Source organism: Neovison vison, chromosome 6 (assembly GCF_020171115.1).
Source record: "Neovison vison isolate M4711 chromosome 6, ASM_NN_V1, whole genome shotgun sequence".
Lineage (NCBI taxonomy): Eukaryota > Metazoa > Chordata > Mammalia > Carnivora > Mustelidae > Neogale > Neogale vison.
Window position 1 is genome coordinate 2,151,899 of NC_058096.1, and position 23,567 is coordinate 2,175,465.

The 23,567-nt window shown below is 59.3% G+C and overlaps 1 protein-coding gene across 1 annotated transcript in view; it reads right to left on the reverse strand.

Moving 5' to 3' along the window:
- Positions 1-1,181: 1,181 nt before the first annotated feature.
- The window catches only part of AGPAT3 (1-acylglycerol-3-phosphate O-acyltransferase 3), an 81,521-nt gene continuing 59,135 nt past the window's right edge, over positions 1,182-23,567 (reverse strand). The window contains exons 2-9 of the mRNA XM_044250810.1: positions 21,617-21,843; positions 15,399-15,568; positions 14,635-14,796; positions 13,623-13,776; positions 12,979-13,081; positions 10,358-10,433; positions 6,024-6,222; positions 1,182-5,484 (exon numbers count right to left, since the gene is read on the reverse strand). Of these exons, the coding sequence (XP_044106745.1) occupies positions 5,396-5,484; positions 6,024-6,222; positions 10,358-10,433; positions 12,979-13,081; positions 13,623-13,776; positions 14,635-14,796; positions 15,399-15,568; positions 21,617-21,794 (1,131 nt within the window). The 5' untranslated portion in view covers positions 21,795-21,843 and the 3' untranslated portion in view covers positions 1,182-5,395. The remainder of the gene's footprint in view (positions 5,485-6,023; positions 6,223-10,357; positions 10,434-12,978; positions 13,082-13,622; positions 13,777-14,634; positions 14,797-15,398; positions 15,569-21,616; positions 21,844-23,567) is intronic.

Sequence of the window (23,567 nt, forward strand, 5' to 3'; positions counted from 1 at the left end):
TCCCCAGAGCAGGTGCGCCTCCTGATGAAGCATGGCCCACCCCCGGGTGACCCAGATGTGCGCAAGACTCTGTGGAGTCTGAGGGAGCCTTCCACAGCTGCTGTCTCACCTGTGGACAGTTGTGCTGCACCAGGACCCAGCACACGAGCTGAGCTGCGTGCGTAGGGGCCGAGGGTCTGGCCCAAGCCTGCCATTCCCAAGCACCAAGAGTATGGGGCCCTCGGGTTTTGTCTCCTGGGAAAAGAGCATCCCCTCACCCCAGATCCCACCGTGTGTGTGTGTGTGTGTGTGTGTGTGTGAATGTGTGTGTTGGCACACATGTGCTCTGACCAATGTTTTTATTTTTTAGAGGTTTATTGATTATTTGAGAGAGAGCAAGCATGCGAGGCGGGGCAGAGAGAGAATCTCCAGCACGCTCCCCGCTGAGCGTGGAGCCCAACGCGGGGCTCGATCTCACGGCCTTGAGCTCATGACCTGAGCCGACACCTAGAGTCGGAGGCTCAACCGACGAGCCCCCCATTTTTTAAAAATGAGCCTAGACGTGGGACTTGAGGGAGAGCGCCTCTGAGCCTGGTCTCAGGTGCCCTGAGCGGAGCGTGGACGTGGTCCTGTCCCTGCCGCCACGGCCACACGGGAGCAGAGCAGGAGCCACATCATGGGCGGCTGCTCCCTGAGCACAGGTGACACCGGGCTTCTTTCAGCTCGATTTATTTTCACACGACAGAAGTGGGAGCCTGGGCGGCTCTCGGTTCTAACAAGAGTTCTTTTCTTTATAAAGAAGAAAAATTGTTCCTTGATTTTCTCCACAGAATGAATTTCTTGTTACAAAAAAATAATTTTTGATATATACATGCCTGCTTTGGAAAACCTTTTTGTTCTTGATGGCTTTTAAGACCCATGTTTAGGCAGAGGGTCGCTGGGCACGTCCCCCGCTGATTCTCCCCTTGCCCTTGCCGGATGGCTTCTCTCCTTTCCGATTTCCCCTTCCTAAAGCATCTTACATGAAATGGAGAAGCCTGGGAAGCGTGACCTGCAGGAGGCCCCCCGAGGGGGCAGCCCCTGTGGGCGGGTGGCCCGGCATCCCCCGCTTCCCGGGGGGAACGTGGGCACGCTGGAGACAACGTTTACCCTGTGGATGTTTCCTCCCTCTCGACGACAGCAGCAATGTTAAGAGACACACATGGTGCCTGCAGCATTTTATCTAGAAAGTACCACCGTCAGGGCAGGTGCAGACACGCCCACGTACAAAGCGATCGCCACAGTGTGTGGCAGACACAGCCGGTTGTTCAGGATGCAGACTGGTAAAGTCTCAGGTAGCTTGCCCATCCCCACCCCACCCCCACAGGCTCCCATAGGCCAAAAATACCTCTATCCTGGACTACATAAAGCTTGTGAGTAGCAAAACTTGTAAAAATGAAGTGTACAAAAGGAAACACCCATATAATACATTTGCACCCTGTAGAGAATTCATCACTCTTTGAAACTGGCCAACAGGCAGGCAGGACCCATCCGCCAGTTCCGGAAAAGAGCCCCGACGTCCATCACACGCACCGAGCTGGGGGTCCGTGTGGTTTTCCAAAGAGAGAGGCTCATTCACAGTTACAGTACTTGGCGACCGTCTCTGTGGCTCAGAAGCCAGTGGCATTTCCCAGCATCTAGGTGAGTCACATTTGATTGTCACAACGTACGAATCTCACGGGTCTGAGACAATACATACAGGCAGACCAGAGGCATTTCTTCGTGGCCTCAAGTAGCTCAGTTTAACTTAACACGGCTTAGTGCATTTCAGGGCCTTATCATTCGACGTCTGTCCCGTCACTTTTGAAACAGGAAGTTAAGAAACTAAAAAGTTGATGAGAAAAGAAAACTCCAGGAGGACGTGTCATTACAGAGCTTAAAAATGTTAAGCAATGCCATTGTCTTTGAAAAGAATATTTGGCTGCTGACGGGGCTGGCTGGTGTCCACTTCTCTGGCCATCTCCTAGGTCCCCTAAAAGTCCTCTTGTCGTTAATGTCCCCGCGCAGCTCATGGGGATGCCACCAATTTCACGGAATTGGACGGCAGCAAATGCTCATGTTAAGACTGAGTTCATGTGTGTCCACCCCTCGGCCAAGCAGAACACAGCGTGCCATCTTCTACCCTCACCCCTTCCTTGCACTGGGGTGTCCCGGCCCTGACAGACGAGGGTGTGGAACCCACCCCGAGGCCCCGGGCGCTCACAAAGGCTCACTTTCCAGCAGGAGCTCACTCGCTGGAGACAGGAGTGGGCACCTGGGCCACGGACACGCCGTGTCCAGAGAGGAAACGGGCCAGCACGCCAGGGCCACTGCTGTCCCCCCAAGCCTGGTTAGACTGGGGGAGTGTTAGAAGCCACGGGATGCCACGGGACACCGAGCGCTGCATGCAGGGGTCACTGAGAACTTGGAAGCGTGAGCTGATGCACACGGTCGGACAGCCCGGCTGAAGAGGAGCTGGAAAGATTCTGCGTGGCTTGTCCTGTCAGTGCCCAGCGGAGGAAGCGACATGGAGTGTGAGGGCCCCGAGATCGCCCCGAACGCGCCCCCCACTCTTGGCTCAGCTCAACGGTGACGCTAACTAAACGCGGGGAAGGAAAGGTTCCCGTGCCTTGGAGGGGGCGTAGGAGGGACAGACGAGGGGAGACTGTGGGTGGATCGGGGCCCGCACGTGCGTTGTTTACAACTAAGTGTAGTTTACATTGTTGGTTTATGTTGCTGTTTGTGGTTTGTACATTCAGAACGCCTCTCTTCCGCTAGACTCTGTGCTTCTCGAGGACAGGGACTGTGGGGACACCTCAAGGAGAGCTGCACTGCCACCAAGCACCGGATGGCCAGGGTCACTTCTTGCTTTGGATGAACTGCAAACGAGGACATACTTTCTGACCGGCTAAGCCCTTCCCCAGCACCTCCTGGCCCACCGGCAGTGGGGACGGTCACTTACACTGCTCTCTCGGAGTCCCCAAGTGCTGGTAGCAGCCACAGGCAGCTTTGAAGCCCCTGGAACTCCCCAGAGGGACACACACAGGCCGGGGCCCTCCCTCCCAGGGGTAGTGACGACCTGAACTGTACTGGCTGGGAGGTCCGGGGTGCACGCGTGGGAGGTGCCTGGGGGCCCAGCATGGCTCTGAGCCAAGAGATGAGCCACCAGCAGCCCCCAGGCTCCAAGCTCAGCCTATGGGGTGCCGGCAGGGGATGCCAGGACCCGGTGCCCGAGTGCACCCCAACCATGGCCAGCCCGCACGGTCCAAGCACTCGGCCTTAATTTGGACACTGACATCAGCAACAGAGAAGGCTCAGTTGTGGGGCATGAGGAGGAAAGAAAAGCACTATTCTGATTGATTTTAAAAAATTAAAGGAGTTCCCCTCTCCCTTTCCCTTCTGCGGTGGATGAAAAGCAACCTATCCCCCTCGGAAAACAAACAAAACCCCCAAGCATTCATGGTGTAGACTTTATTGCTCTCGAGGTCTTGGCACTAAGTGCGCAAGCTCATCTGTTAGATGGGAAGGGAATCGGGCTGAGATCTCACACCCACTGGCCCTGGTCTCCGAGCTGGCGGGACTCGGCACAGCGCGCTCAGCGACCCCGGCGGGCTCACCAGGCGCGCCGCAACCCCGGGGGCAGAGAATGCATCGCGAGCTAGGGGTTAACGGGTGGGAGATCTGAATCTGCGTCTTGCAGGTGACGCGTCTGGGCTCCGGGACATCCCAGGGGCTGGGGAGTTACTGACACACACAGATGGGCTGCTGCGGAAGGGCAAGCAGCCCAAGGCAGGCCCTCCCTGCAGTGCGGGGTCTCAGCTGGGAAGGAGGGGAGCTGTGCTTGAACACAGGGGGGCTGTCCTGCCTCTGCCTCATGGGGGCTGAGCCCCACCACGCCCTTCACCCCAGCAACCACCCAGAATCCAACAGTGTCCCCCTAGAGAGCATGTGCTGTCTCCAGAAACCCTCCAGAAACACAGACTTTGGCCCGATGCATAAGTACTCGCCCAATTTTTGTTTCTACCGTTCCCATGCCTCTTTCCTCCACCTCCTCTTCTAGAAAATTCCACCTGCCTCTCTTGGGAATGCTGGTTCCAGGCCACCAGAGCCAACACCGCTAGTGCTCCTTCCCTTGCTAAACAGGGCGAGGGAGTGTGACTTGGAAACCGCACACCTGAGGTTTAGGAAGGAAGTCCGGTGCAGGCCGGGCGGGCGGCAGCAGGATGCTTGAGCTGACCCCGGGGAGCTGGCTGCTGGGGGCCCCCACGCTCCTCCTCCCACCAGCCCAGCAGCCCTAGCCCCACGCCTCCATCTGCGGAACACGCAGCTCCCTGGGGCCGCGGACCCACGACAGGTCACGGGGAGACACCCCATGGCGGGGGTGGGGCAGCTGAGGGTGAGCAGTACCCCCAAGCCCCCGGGGTGACGCCGGCCACATGGGAGCAGGCCACCCCTGGGACCGGGGCCTGCTTGGGGAAGGGAGGCAGGCAGAGTGCGGGCGAGGCTCCCCACGGCTGCTTCTCATCGGGGAGCCAAGCCGCCGATGGGCCAACTGTAAAGATAAAACCTCCCAAAGCTGATGAGCTCCAAGTGAGCAGTCTGAAGCCAGAAGAGGCTTGCTGGTGGCCGCCCTTTACACCAGCATCCAAGGGCCCCGTGGGGTGCAGGGGTGCAGCCCCGTGGAGGCCGCATGGGGAAAGAGGGATGGGGGTTCCAGCCACCGGGGGAAGGGGCCCCTTAACTATAAAAACAGACGCAAGGTACCCACGCACAGGGTTAGGGAGGAGACGGGAAAGCAGGGGTCTGACCGTGAAATGGGGCTACCCGTCCATCCGACACGCGGTGTGCTCGGCCCCCGGAGCGCTCTGCACGCCCAGCTCATGGGCGAGTGGGGAGCAGAGGTGCTGGGCACTCCGGGGACCTGGGACCTCCATGTCCCCCATCCCGGGAGGACAGGGAAAGTTCGCTGAGGGGAGGGGAGGTGGCGAAGGGCCAGGGTGGGTTCCCGAAATAACCGATCAAAACAAAAATGGGATCTAAGTTTAAGCAGAGAAAGCGTCCAAAGGCCCCCTCTGGCAGCAGAATTCTCTCGAGATGACATCGGGGTGGGACCCGTGACCCGGGCGTGGCTGCCCTCCCGCCCCCGCACACACGTGGCCCCTGCACCAGGCTCCGTGGTGGACTCGGCCCCTCGCAGGGGTGTGGCCGGAGTCTTCCTCTGCAGGGGCCTCCGACGACTTTGCTCTTGGCTCAAGGTTTCCTGGTCAATATTAGTCACCAGTTATTAAGAAAAATCGTTTCTAAGGGTCTTTTGTTCCGATCTCTGTGTGTTGTTCTGTGTCTAATCGAGTTAATGGACACCACCGTCAGGTTACGTGTGCGCCATCACCGCCGGGAATTACTCCTTTTTCTTAAATTCCTGGTTTCCGTAGCTAGAGCCTTTTTCTATTTCAGTTACTCCTATTAGTCGGCGGACTCCAAAGGACGCTTTAAGACAGGAGAAAGGCAAGGTTAGACCGGCCGCTTGGCCGTCCAGTCGGAAAACCTGACGGTGGGGTAGGGCAGTCCCGACCTTTTGCCTCTGACCTTCCGTGGGGTCAGCAAGCCAGCCCTCTCCCTGCTCCCTCCCCGCTCCCATGCAGGGCCAGCCTGGTCTGGGGGGCACAGGGGGTGGGTCTGGTGGGGGAGAGCCTGAGTGCCCGACCATCGACCATCGACCATCGACCGAGGCTCCGGAGACATCCTGAGGTCCCAGAACTGTGCGCAGGGCTGTAAAGTAATGGCCTTGTCCTCAGAGACCCCCAGACCATCTCGCAGACCCAGGAGCCTGACCCCAGCAGCAGCACACGATGCCACGAGAGCAGGTAGGTAGGCAGATGGCCCTGGGACGCACGACCCTGTGATGTAGCAGATAGGCTGGAAAGACTCTGGGGGGACCCCGCTCCCGACGGGCCGGCCACCTCGACGGCTCCCAGGCTCCAGCACAAAAGACCCCCAGCCCAAGCCGTGTCATTCACATTCGTTACCTGCCCCGACAAACCCCAGGAACGTCAGGATCAGGAGGGGCGAGCCACTCGCAAAGACGCCCAAGACACAGCTGAAGAGAGGAGACAGGAGAACGGTGGCCCAGGACAGGAAGTTCAGGAGTGTCCAGGGCCGGCGCGGGGGCTTGAACTGCTGTCCTGGGAACGTGCCCTTCTGGTTGTACATCTCTTGCAAGGCGTCCTGGAAGAGTCGGGAGAACGAGCTGCCGCCGGCTCAGCCCCGCGTCTCCACCCGGGCATGGCGGAAGGATCCTGCGCGCGGGCGCTGGGAGGGTCCGGGAGGGGAGCGCAGCTCGCCCCCTGCCCTGAAGACGGACCCGCCACAGTGCCCACGTGGGCCGTGGCTTCTTCCAGGCAGCAGCTCCGTCCGCTTCAGAGCTGGGCCCAGGCCGGAAGCGTAGCTGGTGCGCACACCGCGTCCACCCGGGGCACACGGGGCTCGTGCACGCTCGGTCTGGCTCACTGAGAGGACGCGCGGGGCCCGGCCTGCTGAGCGGCTCTCCCGCCTCTCCGAGCTCATGTCCTCCGCTTCTCCCGCCTCCCCACCTGACCCACCTCCCGCTTCCCCTTGCGGGGCTCTGCTGGAACAGACAGGATCTCAGCCACCAGCCTCCAGACCCCCCAGCCGCATCCAGCCTGTGCCCCCTCCCTGAGGCCTGCCAGGCACTCGGCCGCCGTGGCCCAGACTCACGTGGCCAGGGAGGAAGAGCCCCAGAGTGAGGACTCCATCCCGCTTCCCTCCCCGCCTCACTGCCCGCCACTGTGCTGCGGGACAGAGGGCAAGAGGCCGGGAGGCCTGGGACCCCCCCACCCCCCGGCCCACACTCCCCACCGGTCCGTTCCCACATCTGCGGAACCGGGGAACCGCACGGCGGGACCTCTGTGGTCCAGTTCCAGGTCATGCCTGGTGCTAACGGAGCTGTGGATGTGTCTGGGAAGCTGTCACATCCACTCAGAGCACTGAGTCTGGCCACAGCTGGGTCTGCACCTTGCCGGGGCCTGAGCACGAGCCCCATGTTGGGGGCAGACTTTACTTAGATTAAAAAATTAAATTCAGGGGCGCCTGGGTGGCTCAGTGGGTTAAGCCTCTGTCTTCGGCTCAGGTCATGATCTCAGGGTCCTGGGATCGAGTCCCGCATCAGGCTCTCTGCTCAGCGGGGAACCTGCTTCCTCCTCTCTCTCTGCCTGCCTCTCTGCCTACTCGTGATCTCTGTCTGTCAAATAAATAAATAAAATCTTTTTTAAAAAATTAAATTAAGTTAAAAAACGTCTGGGGGGCTCAGTCGGTTAAGCGTCCAGCTCCTGGTTTCAGCTCAGGTCATGATCTCGGGGTGGTGGGATCGAGCCCCGCGTCGGGCTCCCTGCTGTGTGTGGAGCCAGCTTAGTATTCTCTCTCCCGCTGCCCCTCCCTCCCTCCCTCTAAAAAAAATAAATAAATAAAATTTTTTAAAAAGGTCTTTTTAAAAAAACCTGAAAGGATTGAATTAAACCTGTTTATGTCCGTGTTGACAGATATAAACACAATAGTGACTGACAAAAGAAAAAACAGAACACCTTAATGTCCTTAACGTAAATTAAACCATTAAGTGACACAAAAAACGACTAAAAATGTTACCATGTATTTCAGTAGTATAGAAAAACATGGCAAATAGTAGAAAAATATCTATGTTTTCAAAAGTCATCTGTGTCAAAGCTTGTCCCTTGCTACACCTGTGTTAGATGACTCTAGAAGGTGAACCTTAGGGACAGAGATGAGGCCCTACTCCGGCACCTCCAGAGGCTGCTGGGTCCCGGCTGGGCTCTCTGTCCTCCACCCCCGACACGCTGTAGGTGCACCCAACAGGCGTGTGCGTGGGAACACAGTGCCCACGTGGCCTGCACGCGCACCGCCGCCCGCCGAGTCGGCACACTGCGTCCGCACGACCTGGTTCTGCCGATGAAACGCGGTCGGTTCACGGCCACCACATGTCGCAGATGAACACACACACTGTCCACACCATCGCAGATGAACACACACACTGTCCTGTTTCCTAATAACACAGTTACGTTACTTCTCTTCTGTTGAACAACACTGTTGCACACAATTGTCTACCGTAAGAGTTTAAACCCTCACAAGCTGCTGGCTTCGGAGACGGACTGTCTTCTGCAGCCTCCTGTGCTCAAGATCTGTCTGCCCTTCTCTCTACCTACACGCGAATGCTGCATTTCTTTCCCACTAGGCTTTATTTCTCTTCTGGAGAGACTCACCTTCTTGGAAATCGTACATTCGTTTTATCTGAGATTTCGTTGGTGGTACTCCTCCCGTTCCCCTGCACCTCGGCGGGTTTATCTTTTCATTGCTGTGGATGCTGTCCCTCTTCTAACGGGACAGGCTTGCCCACCGCTTTCTACTTTGTTAGTATTTTTATTTTTATGCTCTTATTTTTATTTATTTTACTTTTTTTATTTTGTTAGTATTTTTAAAGGGAAAACATTTGGTACAGTTGATAACACGCTTTTATAGCTTTGCTTTCTGTTCAAATGATGACTGCTATGTTTATTATCTTCTTTGTTCTATTCTCTCTGGGTTTACTCTATTTTTAACACGTGTATGCACGCGTGCATGTCAGTGTGTGTGTGTGTGTGTGACTATTAGATAAAACGTGTGTAAGGTGTTTGTAAGAGGTCCCAGCACATAGTAAGGTTGTGTCTAACGTCAACTTCACAGTCAGTCCCTCGTGGGAACGACTTCTCTTCTCTCCGGTCATTCTAAGATCTCACGGTCTTCCCTGTCCCGCAATTTCTGATAAGTAGGGGGATGGATTTCTCTTTATTTCCCCTGTTCCAGACCCGTGTTTCTGGACCGACGCATCCCAGGAGCTCACCGTTGTCTTCTCTGACACCTGCCCTCCAGCACTCTTGTCCCGTTCTGAACCTGCCAGTAGTCACCGAGCGGCCCGCTCGGCCTATGCTCGCGTCTGCTAAACTTCCTTTCCTGTCCGAGCTTCTGCTCTGCTACCTTCGGAGCACTCTCCTCTCTCAGTCGTCCAGGTCCCGCTCTCTTCCACTGGATCCAATCTGTCATTTAACCTACTAACGAACACTTCACCGTCAGTGCCTCGGTTTTTGCTGCCTGTAAATTCTACCTGGTTCTTCTCAAATCTTTTTCTCCGTGGGCGTGACTCTTTTCTGGCCCTTCTTCATGCTCAGTCACTTCAAACATACTGGTTTTAGTCTCTGCGGATCCACTGGCTAACGTTTTTGGGGACTTTGCGTCCTCCATTCTGTGTCTGTGCGGCGCTGCACACGTGATCCAGTTCTGTGCTCGTCCCCCACGGGATCTCACCACGGAAACCTGTGTTTGCCTGCATTTCTCCAGCTCTCTGTGTGCTTTTCTCGGGAACTCTGGTCTGTCTAGAACCACTTGTTGACATTTTGGCTCTGCTCTCCCTGAACTATGTCGCTGGGATAAATTCAAACCCCAAGCCCCTCTGAGCACTGACCTGTGATTACGAGTTATCAGGGAGACCTTGTTGAGACCAAGAGGAGAAAGGGGAACGTCGAAGTCTTTTTCCTGTGCGGGCAGGTAGGTTTCTTTTAATTCACTGTGCAAGTGCAAAATTCTCAAAAGTTTCTGCCTGGAACAAGGTCAACCCTTATCTTCTGTTTCCAGGTGGGCATTCAAACTCAAGACTCCAGGGTAAGGGTAAGGGGACCAGCAAATGCCATTGCAGGGGTGGGCCGTTCCCAAGTTCACAGGCTTACGCCGCGTTTTCAGCTCTCCCTTCTTTTTGGACCCTTAGAGATGTCCCTTATTTTCTTAAAAGCTCACCCGTGCCTTTAAAAGGGTACGTGTTGTATGTGGAAAGGATCTTATCGCTCTCTAAGCGCCCCCAATGCTGAAGATGAAGATGTCGTGTCCTGTGTGTTCGTGTGTATAAAACAAGCTGGTGTGAAGTTTCAGGGCGAGCTGCGGGGGGAGCGGAGAAGGATCTGTGCTTGGCACACGGATCGCCTCACGTCACCTACACTGCGTCTCTTGCATAAATCACACACACACTATGTGCAGGCTGTAGATCTATCCACTTTTACAAGAAAACGCGAAACCAGTGTGATAAAGTGTGGCCAGCCACGGTTGTACATCATCCTTCCTACTTTTCTCTAGTGTGCTGAGTTCTCACAAGTCAAGAAACATGCAAGAAGGTGGAAAGCGGTTGAGAGCCGCATGTTCTCCCTCTCCAGAGGTCTGCGTACACGCCCCGCCCACCCCGTGAGCCGCCCCGCCCAAACCTCTTCCAGAGAACCCCGGGGAAGAGGAGAGCCGCATGTGCCTTTACCTTCTCCTGGTACAGTTTATGAAGCCACTGGGCCGCTTCCTTCTCATCCAGTGGGATCTCTTCCAGAGGAAACCTCCTGTGTGGGGAAGAAGATTGAAAGCCAAGTGGCTTCCCCGTGGGAGGGCATCACACAGGAGAGGGGGGTCGTCGCTGGCCCCACCTTTCCTGGTCATGCCTCACTCTCAAGTTCCAAGGCCACAAAGACAGCAAAGACATCCACCCCAGGCACAGAGGAACTGGCCCCTGCAGGACCACAGGGACCATGGAGGGAGGGGAGCTTGTGAGCACTGTAAGGAAACAGATCACGCCCCCATTTCCCCGGAGAAGGGTGCACATTTGTGAGCTGCAACAGGAGTTTTGGTCTTTCTTAATAGTTCATTCTTAGGAAATAATCAAATCTGACAGTGTCTTCCATCAGGCCAAGAGGATTGTGTATTTCAACAATGAGATCTACTTGCTCCGAATATGAAAAGCAAGAGAGATTCAGAACTTTAATCTGAACTCACAAACAGCTGACTCCATAGAAGACACAATTTATTTATAACCCTAATCACCAGGGGATTACCAGCCCAGGAGCGCAGGTGTCTTCCTGGGGGACAAGCAGGGCAAGGGCAGGAAGGGCTGTCCACGGCAGCCGCAGTCCCTGAGGCCGCCGGCAGGGGGCGCGGGGGCATGCGTGAGAAGGAATGACCTTGGCGGTGTTCTTCCCGCAGGGCCGCCCACCCCTGGGAGCAAGGCTGGTGCCACTCTCACGCAGCTCTGGAGAGTGCTGGGCGCCCACGGGGAGTGAGGGAAAGGCGGAACCCTCTACACAAAAGTGCTCTAACTCCCGGACCCACGGGTGAGGAGACCAAGTCCGCAAGGGTGGGCTGCTGAGGGATGCCACCCACGGGCTTCCCACCCACCCACCTGACCACACCGCTCTGGTTCTGGTCTGCGTCCCGTCCTGGCCACACCCAGGATCTAGTGTCAGTCAGCGACGCGCAGTACAAAGTGTATAAATTAAGAATTTAAAAGCACAATACAAAACTAAACTATGGGGGCGCCTGGGTGGCTCAGTGGGTTAAGCCTCTGCCTCCAGCTCAGGTCATGATCTCAGGGTCCTGGGATCGAGTCCCGCATCGGGCTCTCTGCTCTGCAGGGAACCTGCTTCCCCCTCTCTCTGCCTGCTTCTCTGCCTACTTGTGATCTCTGTCTGTCAAATGAATAAATAAAATCTTTAAAACAAAAACAAAAAACCTAAACTATGAACGTCTGTCTCCCGGAGCGGACTCGAGTCCCTTGAAGGATGCTGCCCCCACACGAACTTGGGGAGGCTCAGGCCACCACCCCCCGATGCCCCTGGCCTTGTCCCCAGCACACCTTCACCAGCAGGGGAACAGGAAAAGGACTCCAAAGAGGAAACTTCCGTGAGCCCAAGAAAACTTTGGCTTGTTTGATGACAAGCATGTTCCAGACTCACTGGATATTGCTTTCCTCCAAATTTCCCAAATGGGAAGTATCACAAAACAGCACATTGACGCTTTTAGACATTCTAAGAACATGTCTGTTAAAATAAGGTTTGGTAAAGTGTAGGCTTTCCACAACAAAGGGGGAAATGAACAGAAGGCTCAGGTCTTCTCCCGCTGGAGGTAACAGTCCCTTAGAGGGGCAGTGCTACCGGTGGGGTGGCCGTGACACGGGCCTGGAGCCGGATCAGGAGGGCTCCCCCAACCCTGCCAACTGCCGGCTAGGACCTGGGCCACCCCGTCCCCGAACACCCCAGGACCAGGGAGGGTGAGTACCGGGACAGAGGCCTCCACGGCTGTCACTGTCCCGGACCACAGCAGGTGCTCTCATCCGAGCCACAGCCAGGCCTGGAGGCTGCCAGGACCAGTAGGTCCCAGGGAAGCTGCCTGGTCCCTGCTGGTTCCAGAGATCTAAGGGCAAGGACGCAGGCTCTGTACCTCCTCTGAGCCAATCCACTGCAAGCCGCAGGAGGAAAAAGCCCCCTGGCTTATTCTTAACATTCACAAAATTACTCCTGCATTGGGGGGGGGGTGAAACTGCTTTAGATGGGGTCACATGAGGGGGGCCTCTGAGAGCTCTGGGGGTCAGGCTGAGCGGTCAGGCTGAGCTGGTGGGTGACAGACAGGGGAGCTGACCCCGCACGTGGTTTAGGCACACACCGGCTGGTCCTGCACACGGTGAGGGAACCTGGAGGGGCGGGGCTGGCAAGTTCAACTGAGCTGATCCAGACCAGAGGAGGACCTGGAGGGCCCGCCCACCATTATGCTTTGAGCTGAGGTCAAAGTCAAAACCCCCACTATTAAGAACCCCAGACACAGGGCTGGGACAGCTCCCCCAGCTCCCACTTCTGCCTGTGGGAATCTGAGTCGTGGTCCAAGCTGAAGCCACGCCCCTTTTAAAGGGCCTCTGTGCTCCCTGCGGCAAGAGAGGCTGCCCCTCCCTCGGGGCTTCCAGAACATTCTGCCTTCACCCCGCACCCACCCCTTCACCTTGTAGGAGAGCCAGTGCTTGTGTCTGTCCCCGCATGTGCAGTCCTGGGGCGCAGGCTGTCTCCAGGCTGCACGGGGAGGGCCCGGTGCCAAGGGCTGGGGACGCGGGGAGGGGCGGCTCACCTCACACACATGTCGGCCTCATACTTCTTCCCGTAGAGGATTCCCAACAAAGACGGGTTCTTATTTCCTCGGAAGTTCAGCGTGACGTCGTAGACCGCTGCAACTGCAGGGATGGGGGGCGTGAGACCGGGGCCCGCGCCCGCACCCGCGCCCACACCTGCACCCTGCTCAGCCCCGCACCAGGCTAGGCCCTGTACCCGGCTCGGCCCCGCACCCTGCTGGGCCCCGCAGGCTCCTCTCTGCATACGTGGGGGCGCTCAGTACTGCATTTACTGACATCTGTTTTCAGATTTAGGGTCTGGCTGCTGTTTGTTCTCCGTGTTCTATGTCCTATCTTTGATCTTGCTCCCTTTGGCATTCATTAGATAGATAGTAATTTTTCCCTTTATAATAAGGTTTTCACTTACATAAGTTTTTCACTCCATTTATCTGTCACCTGTACCATCGACCAGCCTTCCATGGCCTCAGAGATGCCAGGGCCAGCCGACACACGGTCACTGTGCTCACCGGCTCCCCGTCCCAGCCCCTGCTGCCCTCTCTCTACACGGCCCGGCCGTCCCTTGAGTAACTTTGGACACATGACTTCCCGGTCTCGCTGCCCGCAAAGCCCAGAGCGCGCACGGCCGTCTCCGGCTGGCCCTCACCTGTCCCTCGCAGGCACTGGACCGCCGTGGTGAAGCCCTTGGTGCGAGGCAGCAGGTGGTACTTGAGGACGGGGAGCCCCTTGGACAGGGCCACCTCCATGCTGACGCGGTGCTTCTTCTCTGTGAAGCGTGTGCCCTCGCAGTACAGGAGGAACTGCCACATGAGAGGGGACAAGGTCACCCCAGGCGACGGGCTCACAGAGCGCGTGCTGCTCCATTCGCAGCGAGGACGAACACTCCAGTGACCGGTGCGGCATCATGTACAACGTGACTTTATTTAGGGCGTGACCCACGCTCCAGCCCCGCACCGCCCCTCACAGAACAGCTGAGCCGTGACCCTGATTCTCGAGGACCGAGAAAGACCACTTTCTGGAAGGAACGCAAACAGGAAGGTGCCCGGGCAGCAGCCTTCCCACCAGGGGGCGGAAAATTGGAAGTCTCTTATCCCTCTGCCTCCCCGTGGGGATTAGAAATGCCACTAAGTAGCCAGTTTTCAAAGACCTGCTGCCAGAGACCAGAAAGCTCAGAAAGGGAAACAATGTTCAAACCAACGGACTGCAATTGTTTCCGATGGGGGGGGGTCAGACTCCTGGAAGGGGCTGGAAACACAGGCGGAAGCCCCCGCCCCAGGGGCCTGAGGGGTGCTTGTTCTGAAGGGCAGGCTAAGTCTTCTTTGAAGTATAAGTTGATCCCCAGAACCAGAGGGTCCCTGGAGTCTGCTCTGCAGCCTAGCTCCCCAGAAGCACCCCCTCCACCCAGCCAGGAGCCAGGCAGGTGTCCCAGGGCAAGGGATGCAGGAACAGGGGTTTGCTCCCTCTCCAGGTGCCTTCAGTGGGGCTCTGGGTCTGCACTGGGGCAGAGAGAAGTGGGTGAGCCGGGAGGGTCCCCCCAGCCTGCAAGCTCAGAGGGAGAGGGGCCTGATTCCGCTGTGACCTTGCTCCTGGGGTCGGGTCAGGTTCTCATGGGCTGCAGTGCATGCGCATCACAGAGGCCGGGAGGCCAGAGCACTCACCCACATGTACTCGGGGTAGTCGGACAAGCGCTTCAGCCCCTCGATGACGGTGTCCCGGTCCTCCTCCCATTTCCGCTTGCAGAACACGATCTCCAGGAAGTACCACGTCCAGCCGATGAGCGGCACGTAAAGCAGCTCCCTCTTTGCGAGGACTTTGGAACTCTGGAGGGAGGGGGCAGGTGGTGAGAGTCCAGACCCTCGCAGGCACCCTGGGACCGGCTTGGTGTTTGGTGACTTTGCCGTCAATGAGGCGGCCCTGCTCTGAACGTGCCCGCTGATTTCCACATGACCCCAAGGGGCAGGCATGCCGTCCGACAGACAAGGAAGCTGAGGCACAGGCCTGGCGGAGGGAGGGGTTGCCCGCTCTGGCCGCGAGGACCGGGGCTCCCCGAGGGTGACCTGGGATGACCCATACGGCTGCTCTGTGTGCAGTGCCTGCTCGGCCGGCCTCAGGCGGCCCTGCCGTTTCCCTGCGACCGCTCGGCTGGCCAAGGGAGCTCTGGGCTCTCGATACGCAATTTCGTGGGAAGCAGAGCAATAAGCCTGAGCTCAGGACAAGCTCTGGAGAGCTGAGGGCTGACCTGACCTGACCTCGGACTCTGGGCTCAGAGGACTTAGGGGCTACACTGAAAGGGAAGAAAACCCCAGACCCCATGTCACTCGCCCCCAAAATCCCCCAGACCCCACACTGTTCACCCCTCGCACCTCCCCAGGGCCCCTGTGTGGCCCACCCCCAGCACCTCCCAGGACCCGGCTCTGCTCACCCCCAGCACGCCAAAGCGCTCACACATGGTCCACCCGCAGAGGAAGTCAATTTCGAAGTTGTGGTTGAGGATGATGACCACGTGCTCCTTGCCGAAACGGTCGACCGTGGCCTGGTCCGTGAACAGCGTGCATTCCGTACAGGACCACCACTCCAGCAGCATAACCAGCTCTGCGGACACGGGGCAGCGGGTCAGCAGGTGCGGGGCGCTGGGCTCGGCTCCAGGCCCCCCGCTGCAGGAGGCGCCGGCCAAGCCCGTGCTCAGGGCACTTTACAGGACGTTCATCCAGGGTGGGGCTTCCGGCTACAAATGAGTTTTGATGGTTCATAGTTCATAAATTTAATTTTCCAAAGTTTTATAATGATCTTTTCTAAGCCCAAGTCAGGGAGAACACAAATGGAAAGCAGAAGTGGAGGAAAACCGTCACCTTAGATGGATGCCTTCCCGTCTTATTATGACTCCCACAGTCACATTTTATGCACAGAATGGGAGGTCAGGGGTGGGTGCACACACACAGCCAGCCCCAGGGCCACTGCAGTCAACAGTGTGGCAGTGTGGCAGTGCCCACCGTGGCCAGGCGTGCCCAGAAAGGTGACCCCACAGACCAGGAAGCATGACCTTCGGGCTCAGGATCACTGCAGGGAAGCCCCGTTGTTTTTGTGCTGGACCAGTCTACCCATCTTCTGATGGGACTGGCCCTCAGGGATGGAGGCCGGGACCTGGAGAGCGGGCTCCATGCCTGACTACCTGGGCCTCAGTTTCCCCATTTACGGAAAGGAGGAAATAGTGCTTCCTTACAGGGCCTCCGGACTGCACAGGCCACAGCTTGTGACGTTAACATCCCAGAACTAGAGGACTGGGGCGGGTATCTCTGTCCCGATGGGCACCCCCACTAGCCCAGGCCGAGGACCCGCCCGGGCCCAGGTGAGGGCTGCCTGGGCTCTGTCCCCGACATGCTGCGGATCAGGGCTCCCACCTTTCTTGTCTGCGAGATGGCAGAGGGACGGAAGGTCTGCCCCTTGATGATACCTTGACACTCACCAGCCCCTTCCACCCAGGGGAAGGCAGGTCAGCAGAAAAAACCACCTGTCCGAGGCAAACTTGGCACCAATGACCCTGTTAGCCTTGGATGATTCTATCCCACGTTCTTGAACCTGGAGAAAGGCTCAGGCGTGGGAGACAAACGCCCCTAATGGACACTTGTCCCACAGGCCCCTGAGAAGATGCTCGGTACCGTCAGTCATCAGGTTGGGACCAAACCACGGCAGGACACCCCTCCCTGCTCCTCGGGAGGGCAGTCCCTGGACATGGATGGGGGAGATGGCACACCGCCCGTCTCACCACTGGGCACCACTGGGCCCCTCACCGTCAGCACCACTGGGCATGCACGGCGGGATGGCTGCTGGGCACGTGCTGGGCACTTTATCAGCACTGGGGGTCCACATGGAGCTTCTGGACGACCCAGTGATTCTACCCCAGATCCCTGTGGAGACCCATGTGGCCCGGAGCCGTGCGGCAGCCAAACGGAAGAAACCACCCAAGTGCCCACAGAGTGATGCACGGCTGGGCGACCCCTGTCCCGCAACACCGCACCATGTGACCCAGCCACGACCTGGGCGGGCCCGGAAAACAGCGTGCTCGGGGAGAGGCCGTCCTGAAGGACTGACCTGTAGGGACCGTATACTGTGAAGGGGTGAATTTCCTCTCAGGAAAGCTGTTGAAAAGAAGAGGAAGGAAAGCAGAGGCCACAAGGCCGCTTGTGCGTGTGGAAGTGCCCCCTGCTGACGGGGCCCCCCGGCCACCAGCCCCAGCGAGACACGGAGACACGGAGACATGGCCGGCAAGGAGCCCTGCTCCCGCTCCCCCTGCCCCCACTCTGGCTCGGGTTTAACCCGAAGGTAGCAGCCGGGGCAGGGCCTGGGCGAAGTCACAGGGTCACAGGGGACCATCAGGGAGGCTGTTGCTCTGAAAGGGATTTGCAGGGAGTGGGCCAAGGTTTTTTCCATTACTCTAGTACGAACACTCATGACGCACCCTCTTAACACGCCCTCAGCGCACAATCCTGTGCTGTTTCCGCTGGGCACAGAGCTGGACGGCATCACAAACCCTGTGGCCCTCCAGGTGTGGCCCATTTCAGGTCCCTCTCGGACGCGGAACAGGGCAGGACATGTCCTGGGACCGGCCCCCCCACACGACATCCTGAGGTCAGCATGGTCCCACGAGGCAGCAGGCCCCGTGTAAAGGCAGGATATTGCCTGCTGCAGGCTCGGACCGCGCAGTCTCTACGTGTTCATCCGCTGCCGGACAGGTGTCCCCACCGCGGGCCCTTGGGAATGATGCTGCCACGGACAAGGGGAAGTTCTGCTTCCTTATCCCTTGTCTGAGAGGCCCCAGTAGGGCCTTGGCCTCCTGACCCAGGGCCGCCAGGGGCAGGGGTACAGGCTGGCTCGGCGGCCCCTCGCCCGCTGTGCAGCCCCACCTGGAAGCGGGACGTCTCGGCTCCCACCCCGCGGGCGCTCCGGGACCCGTTGGCCTCGCGGGCAATGCTGTGAACGCAGGCTGTCCCAGCTGTCCTGTGTCTCACCGAGGTGCCCAGGGACCACACATGGAGGGAGGGACAGACAGACACCCTAGATCCCCTACAGACATTCTCACGAGGATGGGCCCGAGGGTCACCCGAGGGGAAGCTTGGTCTGCACTCACAGAGGGGAGGCTGCCCGGGGTGGCCCTGCCCATCTCACCAGAAGACCGGCAGCCTCCCTGTCCGTGGAGTGCGGTGACAGGCGGCCGCCGACCTGTCTTCCGTGCCTGGGGTCTCGGCCCGGCAGGGGGACATTCTGAACAAGGGGTTTGGCGGGCTCCCGGGCCCAGCACTCATTTTCCCGTGGGGCTTCCTTCGTTCCGAACGAGCCAGTGCTCTCTCGCAGCCTCTCACCCCCCGCCCGCCGCCACCCTCAGACGCCCCTCGTTGACTCGGTCTGGACAGTGCGGCTGCGAGGGAGGCGATGCTCTTTTCCCACCCGGAAGGTTCGGCATGGCCGGGTCAGTGGGAGCCCGAGGCCGGATGGGGGTCACACTGGGGACGCACTCAGGGCGCCAGCGGGGGGGGGGCACGCCAGACCTCACAGCGTGAGAGCAGGAGCACGTGTCCCTCTAGACACGGGACGCCGGCTCAGGGTCACTGAAACGATGCTGTGATTGCCACCTCACGGCCATCTGGGGGAGCCTTCCCCTCCGTCCTGGCCGGAGGGGATGCCTGTGCAGCACCCCCGCTCCAGCGGGCCCCCGGGAGCTCCCCCAGCCTCGCGCTCAGCAAGGCCGGCGCTGCTCGGGCTCGGGGCTGCTCCCCGCACGGGGGCCGTGCTCCGGGCTGCTCGCCGACCGCAAGTGCTTTTCCATGCTTTCGCCCAGTGCATTGTCTTTTTTACAAAAATGGATTTGTCTTTGCTTTTTTAGCCCCTTTTCCTCCAAGAGCTCCCCCGTCGGGCTGGAGCGTGTTTCCCACCAGCTGTCGTCAGTGGCGTCTGACGGTCGCTGTCCTGGCCACCCCAGAAGGAGAACCGGGGCCAGAGGGGCCGGGACTCTCGCTCGCCCCCTCCCCCGCCCCCACCCCCCCGCACCAGGCCTCCCCGGCTTCCGCCTTACAGGCCGGACGGGCTCGTGTGGACGTAGCTGCTCCCGCTTCCCTGACTACCGTCCTCCAGGCACCTCCGACCCTGCCTTGAAGACGCAGCTTCTGTTCTTCCCGAAGAACGTTCTCGGGGTAGGAACGTTGGGTGCGCATCCGTGGGCCGTGGCTGCCGCCGCTCTGGGCCGGGGTCGGACTGCTCCTATGTCACCTCGCTTGCAGGACCGCGGTCGGTCCATCTGTCCGTCCACCAGCACTCGGGCTTTCCTGTCCGGGCACTTCTCACCTGCTCTGTCTCCGCAGTGTGTGGCCTCGTGGGACGGGTCTGAGTGTGCGTGTCGCCTGCTTTCCCGGCTGGGGACCCGCTGTCCTCTGGGCGTCACGGCACCACCACCTCGTCCCCCAGGGGGACTCGCCCGGTGCCACCTACCACGTCCCCTCCGCAGACCTGGCCGGTCCCCCTTTCTCCTTTCAGCCCCGCGTCACCGTCCCCTCCGGGGTCTCGGCCGCACACTCGCGTCTGCTGTGCCCAGCCTCCTGCCACCTCACGCTCATCCACGGTCAGCAACTACAATTCTCCCTCAGGGAAGTGTCATTTGATTCTCCTTGTCGCCATCCGGCAGTCTTTCGTGTGCGTCTCTTGCATGTTCCTGTCCTCCGACTACGGGCTCCTATTTGCTTTGTGTTCATCCATGAGAGTCTCAGCCGAACGTGGGAGGCGTCTCCCCCAGATCGGCAGACCCCAGGGGCCGCTGCTAACCTGCTCCCCCCAGCCACGGCTCCGGGTCTGGGTTTCGATCCGGTCCCCCACCCCGCAGCTGGTCCAACCAGGCCCTGGAAGTCAAGCTCAAGGTTCTGTGCCAGTGCTCGGCTCTCTGCTGGGGGAAGGGGCAGGGCTGGGAGGCCCCCGTTACGAGCTGTGCCCCCAGCCAGGCGCTAACCAGCCGGCCTCACCCAGGACCGAGCCGGCTGGAGTGTTTTCCCCTTACGACCCTGCTGCACGCGGAGGCCACAGTTTAGTTTTGTTAATGAGTGTTGGCCCTTTTGGTGAGGTAACAACTGACTCCGCTGTACTCATGAGTGGAACCGGGTTTCCACACGACAGGAGTTTCATTCTCCCTCCCCCACCCCACAAAATCCTATTTTATCTAAAAAGAAACCAGACCCTGGGAACTGAAGCTACTGAGCCTGTGAGACAAGCTGAAGCCCGGGCCAGCTCACCGCTCTCGGCCAAGGCCGCGGGAGTCACAGTGTCCGGCCTCCACGGCCAGCCTCCTGTCTCCACCCCCGAAGCTGGGAGGCTAAGAGAGCCCCGTTTCCCGCAGGCTCTGAAATGGGTGTTGTTTTCTCTATATGATAAGGGAAACATGGTCTTGTGCTAAGAAATGTAAACAGCACAAAGTCAGACATAATCATAAGTAAACGTAAATAATGAAAAGAATAAGAACCAAACAAGGGGTAAATCAGTGAAAGTAAAACATTAAAAAGTGAGAAGAAGAAGTTCCTCGTGCCTCCACTCCCTGGGACTTTCAGTTTCCTGGCGACCCCTGGGGACCCTCCGGGCACGACCGGCCACAGACGGGTGCACGCGTTATCCGCAGAGAAAACAGGAGTGTGCCGCGCACTCTGCTGTGCCCCTTGTCTTTCCGCTTAGGAACGTATTTGTGGACGGTTCTGTGTCGCTACGGAGAGGCCCTGGCTCGCCCCGGCTGCGGGGCCGCTGTGCCCTCACCGTACTTGGTCTCCGCTAAGGGGCGCCACACGGCGGCTGCTGGTTTTGTGCTAACGTGGAAGTGACAGAATGAGAACGTCCGTGCAGACAGGTGCTTCCGCGGGTGACCGTCCAGGTACACTCTCGCTCCGTAGAATGACGGTAGACACGGACAGTGGGCTCTGGTGCGGGGAGCCGCTGGCAGGGGCTCCTCCTACGATGGCCCTGGTGCCCTGCGGACACACCATAGCACGAGCCTTCAGCTCTGGTGAGAGCAGGCTTTGCTGCCGGTGTCCCTGTCCACCCGGCAGGTGGAGACCGACTTCGTGTTCACACACACACCCAGGGGCGTATCGGCCACAGACATGCACATCTACACACGTGTGCAAAGGTGGGCGAGTCCTTGTCATTCACAGACAGACGCTCATGTGCACACAGAGCGGACGGGCGCCTGCCGCTGCCTCGCGGTGCTCTGGCCCCGGCTGGCCTGTGGGCTGGCAGCCGGCAAACCGACTTTACGTCTGTCCTCAAACTCCCGAAGTACCCGAAATATACACCCTCAATGTCCCGAAACATGCCAACCACATGAAACCGCGTCCTCCGGGCTCCAGGAGGCCGACAGTCGGAACGTCACCTGGCTCAACCCAGCGGACGGCCTGGGGTTAGACATCTAGCGGCACGTCTGCCGGCCACTCCTGAGTAGCCCCTCTGGTCCCGGGGTGCGGGGAGGGGGTGGGGGATCCCCTGCTGGACTGAGGTCACGCCCTCAGGGGCATGCCTACCCCCGGGGGCTATGCCCGGCAGGGAGCTGGTTCCTGGGGCACAAAGGACGTTCTCCCCCACTTGCGACCCTCCCCCGCCCCGCCCCGCGACACTCACGGCTCCACAGCGAGTAGGCGAGGCGGCAGTTGAGCCGGCGGTAGAGCTGCTTGTTGACGGGCCAGAGGAGCAGCGTGCACAGCTGGACGAAGTTGATGACCAGCCCGCTGACCACGAACACGAACCCGATGAGCAGGTGCACCGCGAACTGGGTCTTCAGGTAGGCGAGCAGGCCCATGGCCGCTGCTCAGGAGCGGGCGCAGGGTCCTTCACTGAGAACAGCCGTCCTGGGGGGGCAGGGGCAGCGGTCAGCACGGGGCGGGGCGGGCACCCAGGGCCCTGGTGGCCGCACGCGGATGACAGTCCTCCTCGGGGCTCGCAGCATAGCCCGCCCGCGGCTCACCCGTGCCACACTCCGCAGTCCTCCTGGGAGTGACCCGCAGGTCACGGCTGCGTCACACACGCTCAGACCACACGCACACACACAGCCCTGGGCACACGAGGAAGGAATTAAAGTCTAGAACTAATGCCCCCAAATATTACTGGTGACCGATCACCTCTAGGAAAAAACATACAGACCGTTTTTATTTTAGCCTTTTTCAGCATCATTTAAAAGACAAAGCTGCACGTGAACTCCACGGAAGCGGACGCACAATCTGCTATTCCACTCCCAAGCCGTGGCGGCCCTGGAAGCCGACAGCCTCTCACTGGGCTCTACACTGCGCGGTGACTCAGCCAGGGCCCTAACCGGTTTTTCTCCCCTTCTCACGTGCGTGTCTTACCTCCTCGGGTGATGCCCGAGGCTCAGCTCACATTTCTCAGTTGCGCCTGCCCCTGAGCTGCCCCGTCACACCCCTGGTGGCAGAGAGCCAAGCAGGGAGCTGCGATCCCAGCTCAGGGCCGAGGCCGGCGCACCTGCAGACCAGGTCCCGGGAGGGCGCCTACGCTCGCCGTGGCATGGGGCGCGGAGCCGGCCGAGTCGGGCTCCCTGACTCTCTGGGGCGGGGCCTGCTTCACTTCACAAGCTGAGCACACTGGGGGCACCCCTGCCCCCTCCGGGGACCACACCGACTGTGCTAGAAACACAAAGCTATGCCTTCCAAGGCTGAGCTGCAAAACCCGGTTTTTGCCCAGCCCCCGGTCTTCGCGGGGTCACTCTGGGGGGAGCCAGCCGCCGGGGCTGGAGGACGGTGGAGCCGCAGGTCCTGGACACCAAAGCTGGGTGTCCAGGCCTGGTCCGGCCTTTGGGGGCCCACAGCCCCTCGAGCAGCCCCGACCCACCAGCCCGTAGTGGCTTTAGTACCAGTCCCGAGACCCGAGGGTAAGGACGGGCAGTGTTTGTCTCACACCAGCGCTGGACGGTTTGTTACTGACTCCGAACCCGACGGTTACCATAACTGGCCTCTGGACGTGAAGGACAGAAAACACACATGGGACAGCAAAGATACTTCCTCCTGCGTTGTCGGGGACAGCGTAAACACCGCCCTCCGAGCAAACAGAAGCAGGACAGGCGACGTGAGGCGGCCCCACTGTGAGCAGCAGGACCAGATTCCACCGCAGGCGGGGACACGGCGTCCACACTCCCTCCACGGGCAGGGATGCTTCTAGAAAGCAGAGTCCCGGACATGCCAGGCCTGACGACGCCCTCCTTCCACGGACGAGAGGGAACGGCGCCGTCCGGCCCAGCATCGCTGCCCATCCCCCGCACCTCACAGGCACGCGGCACACACTCTGCTCCCACCGCCTGCCACACGGGCCAGAACCACCGGGGTCCCCAGAAGCCAGTGCGAAAATTGCCGTATCAGCCATGATCCTTTTAAAAGCAGATCCCTGGGGCGCCTGGGTGGCTCAGTTGGTTAAGCGGCTGCCTTCGGCTCGGGTCATGGTCCCAGGGTCCTGGGATCGAGTCCCACATCGGGCTCCTTGCTCAGCGGGGAGCCTGCTTCCTCCCCTCTCTCTGCCTGCCATTCTGTCTGCCTGTGCTCGCTCTCTCTCCCTCTCTCTCTCTGAT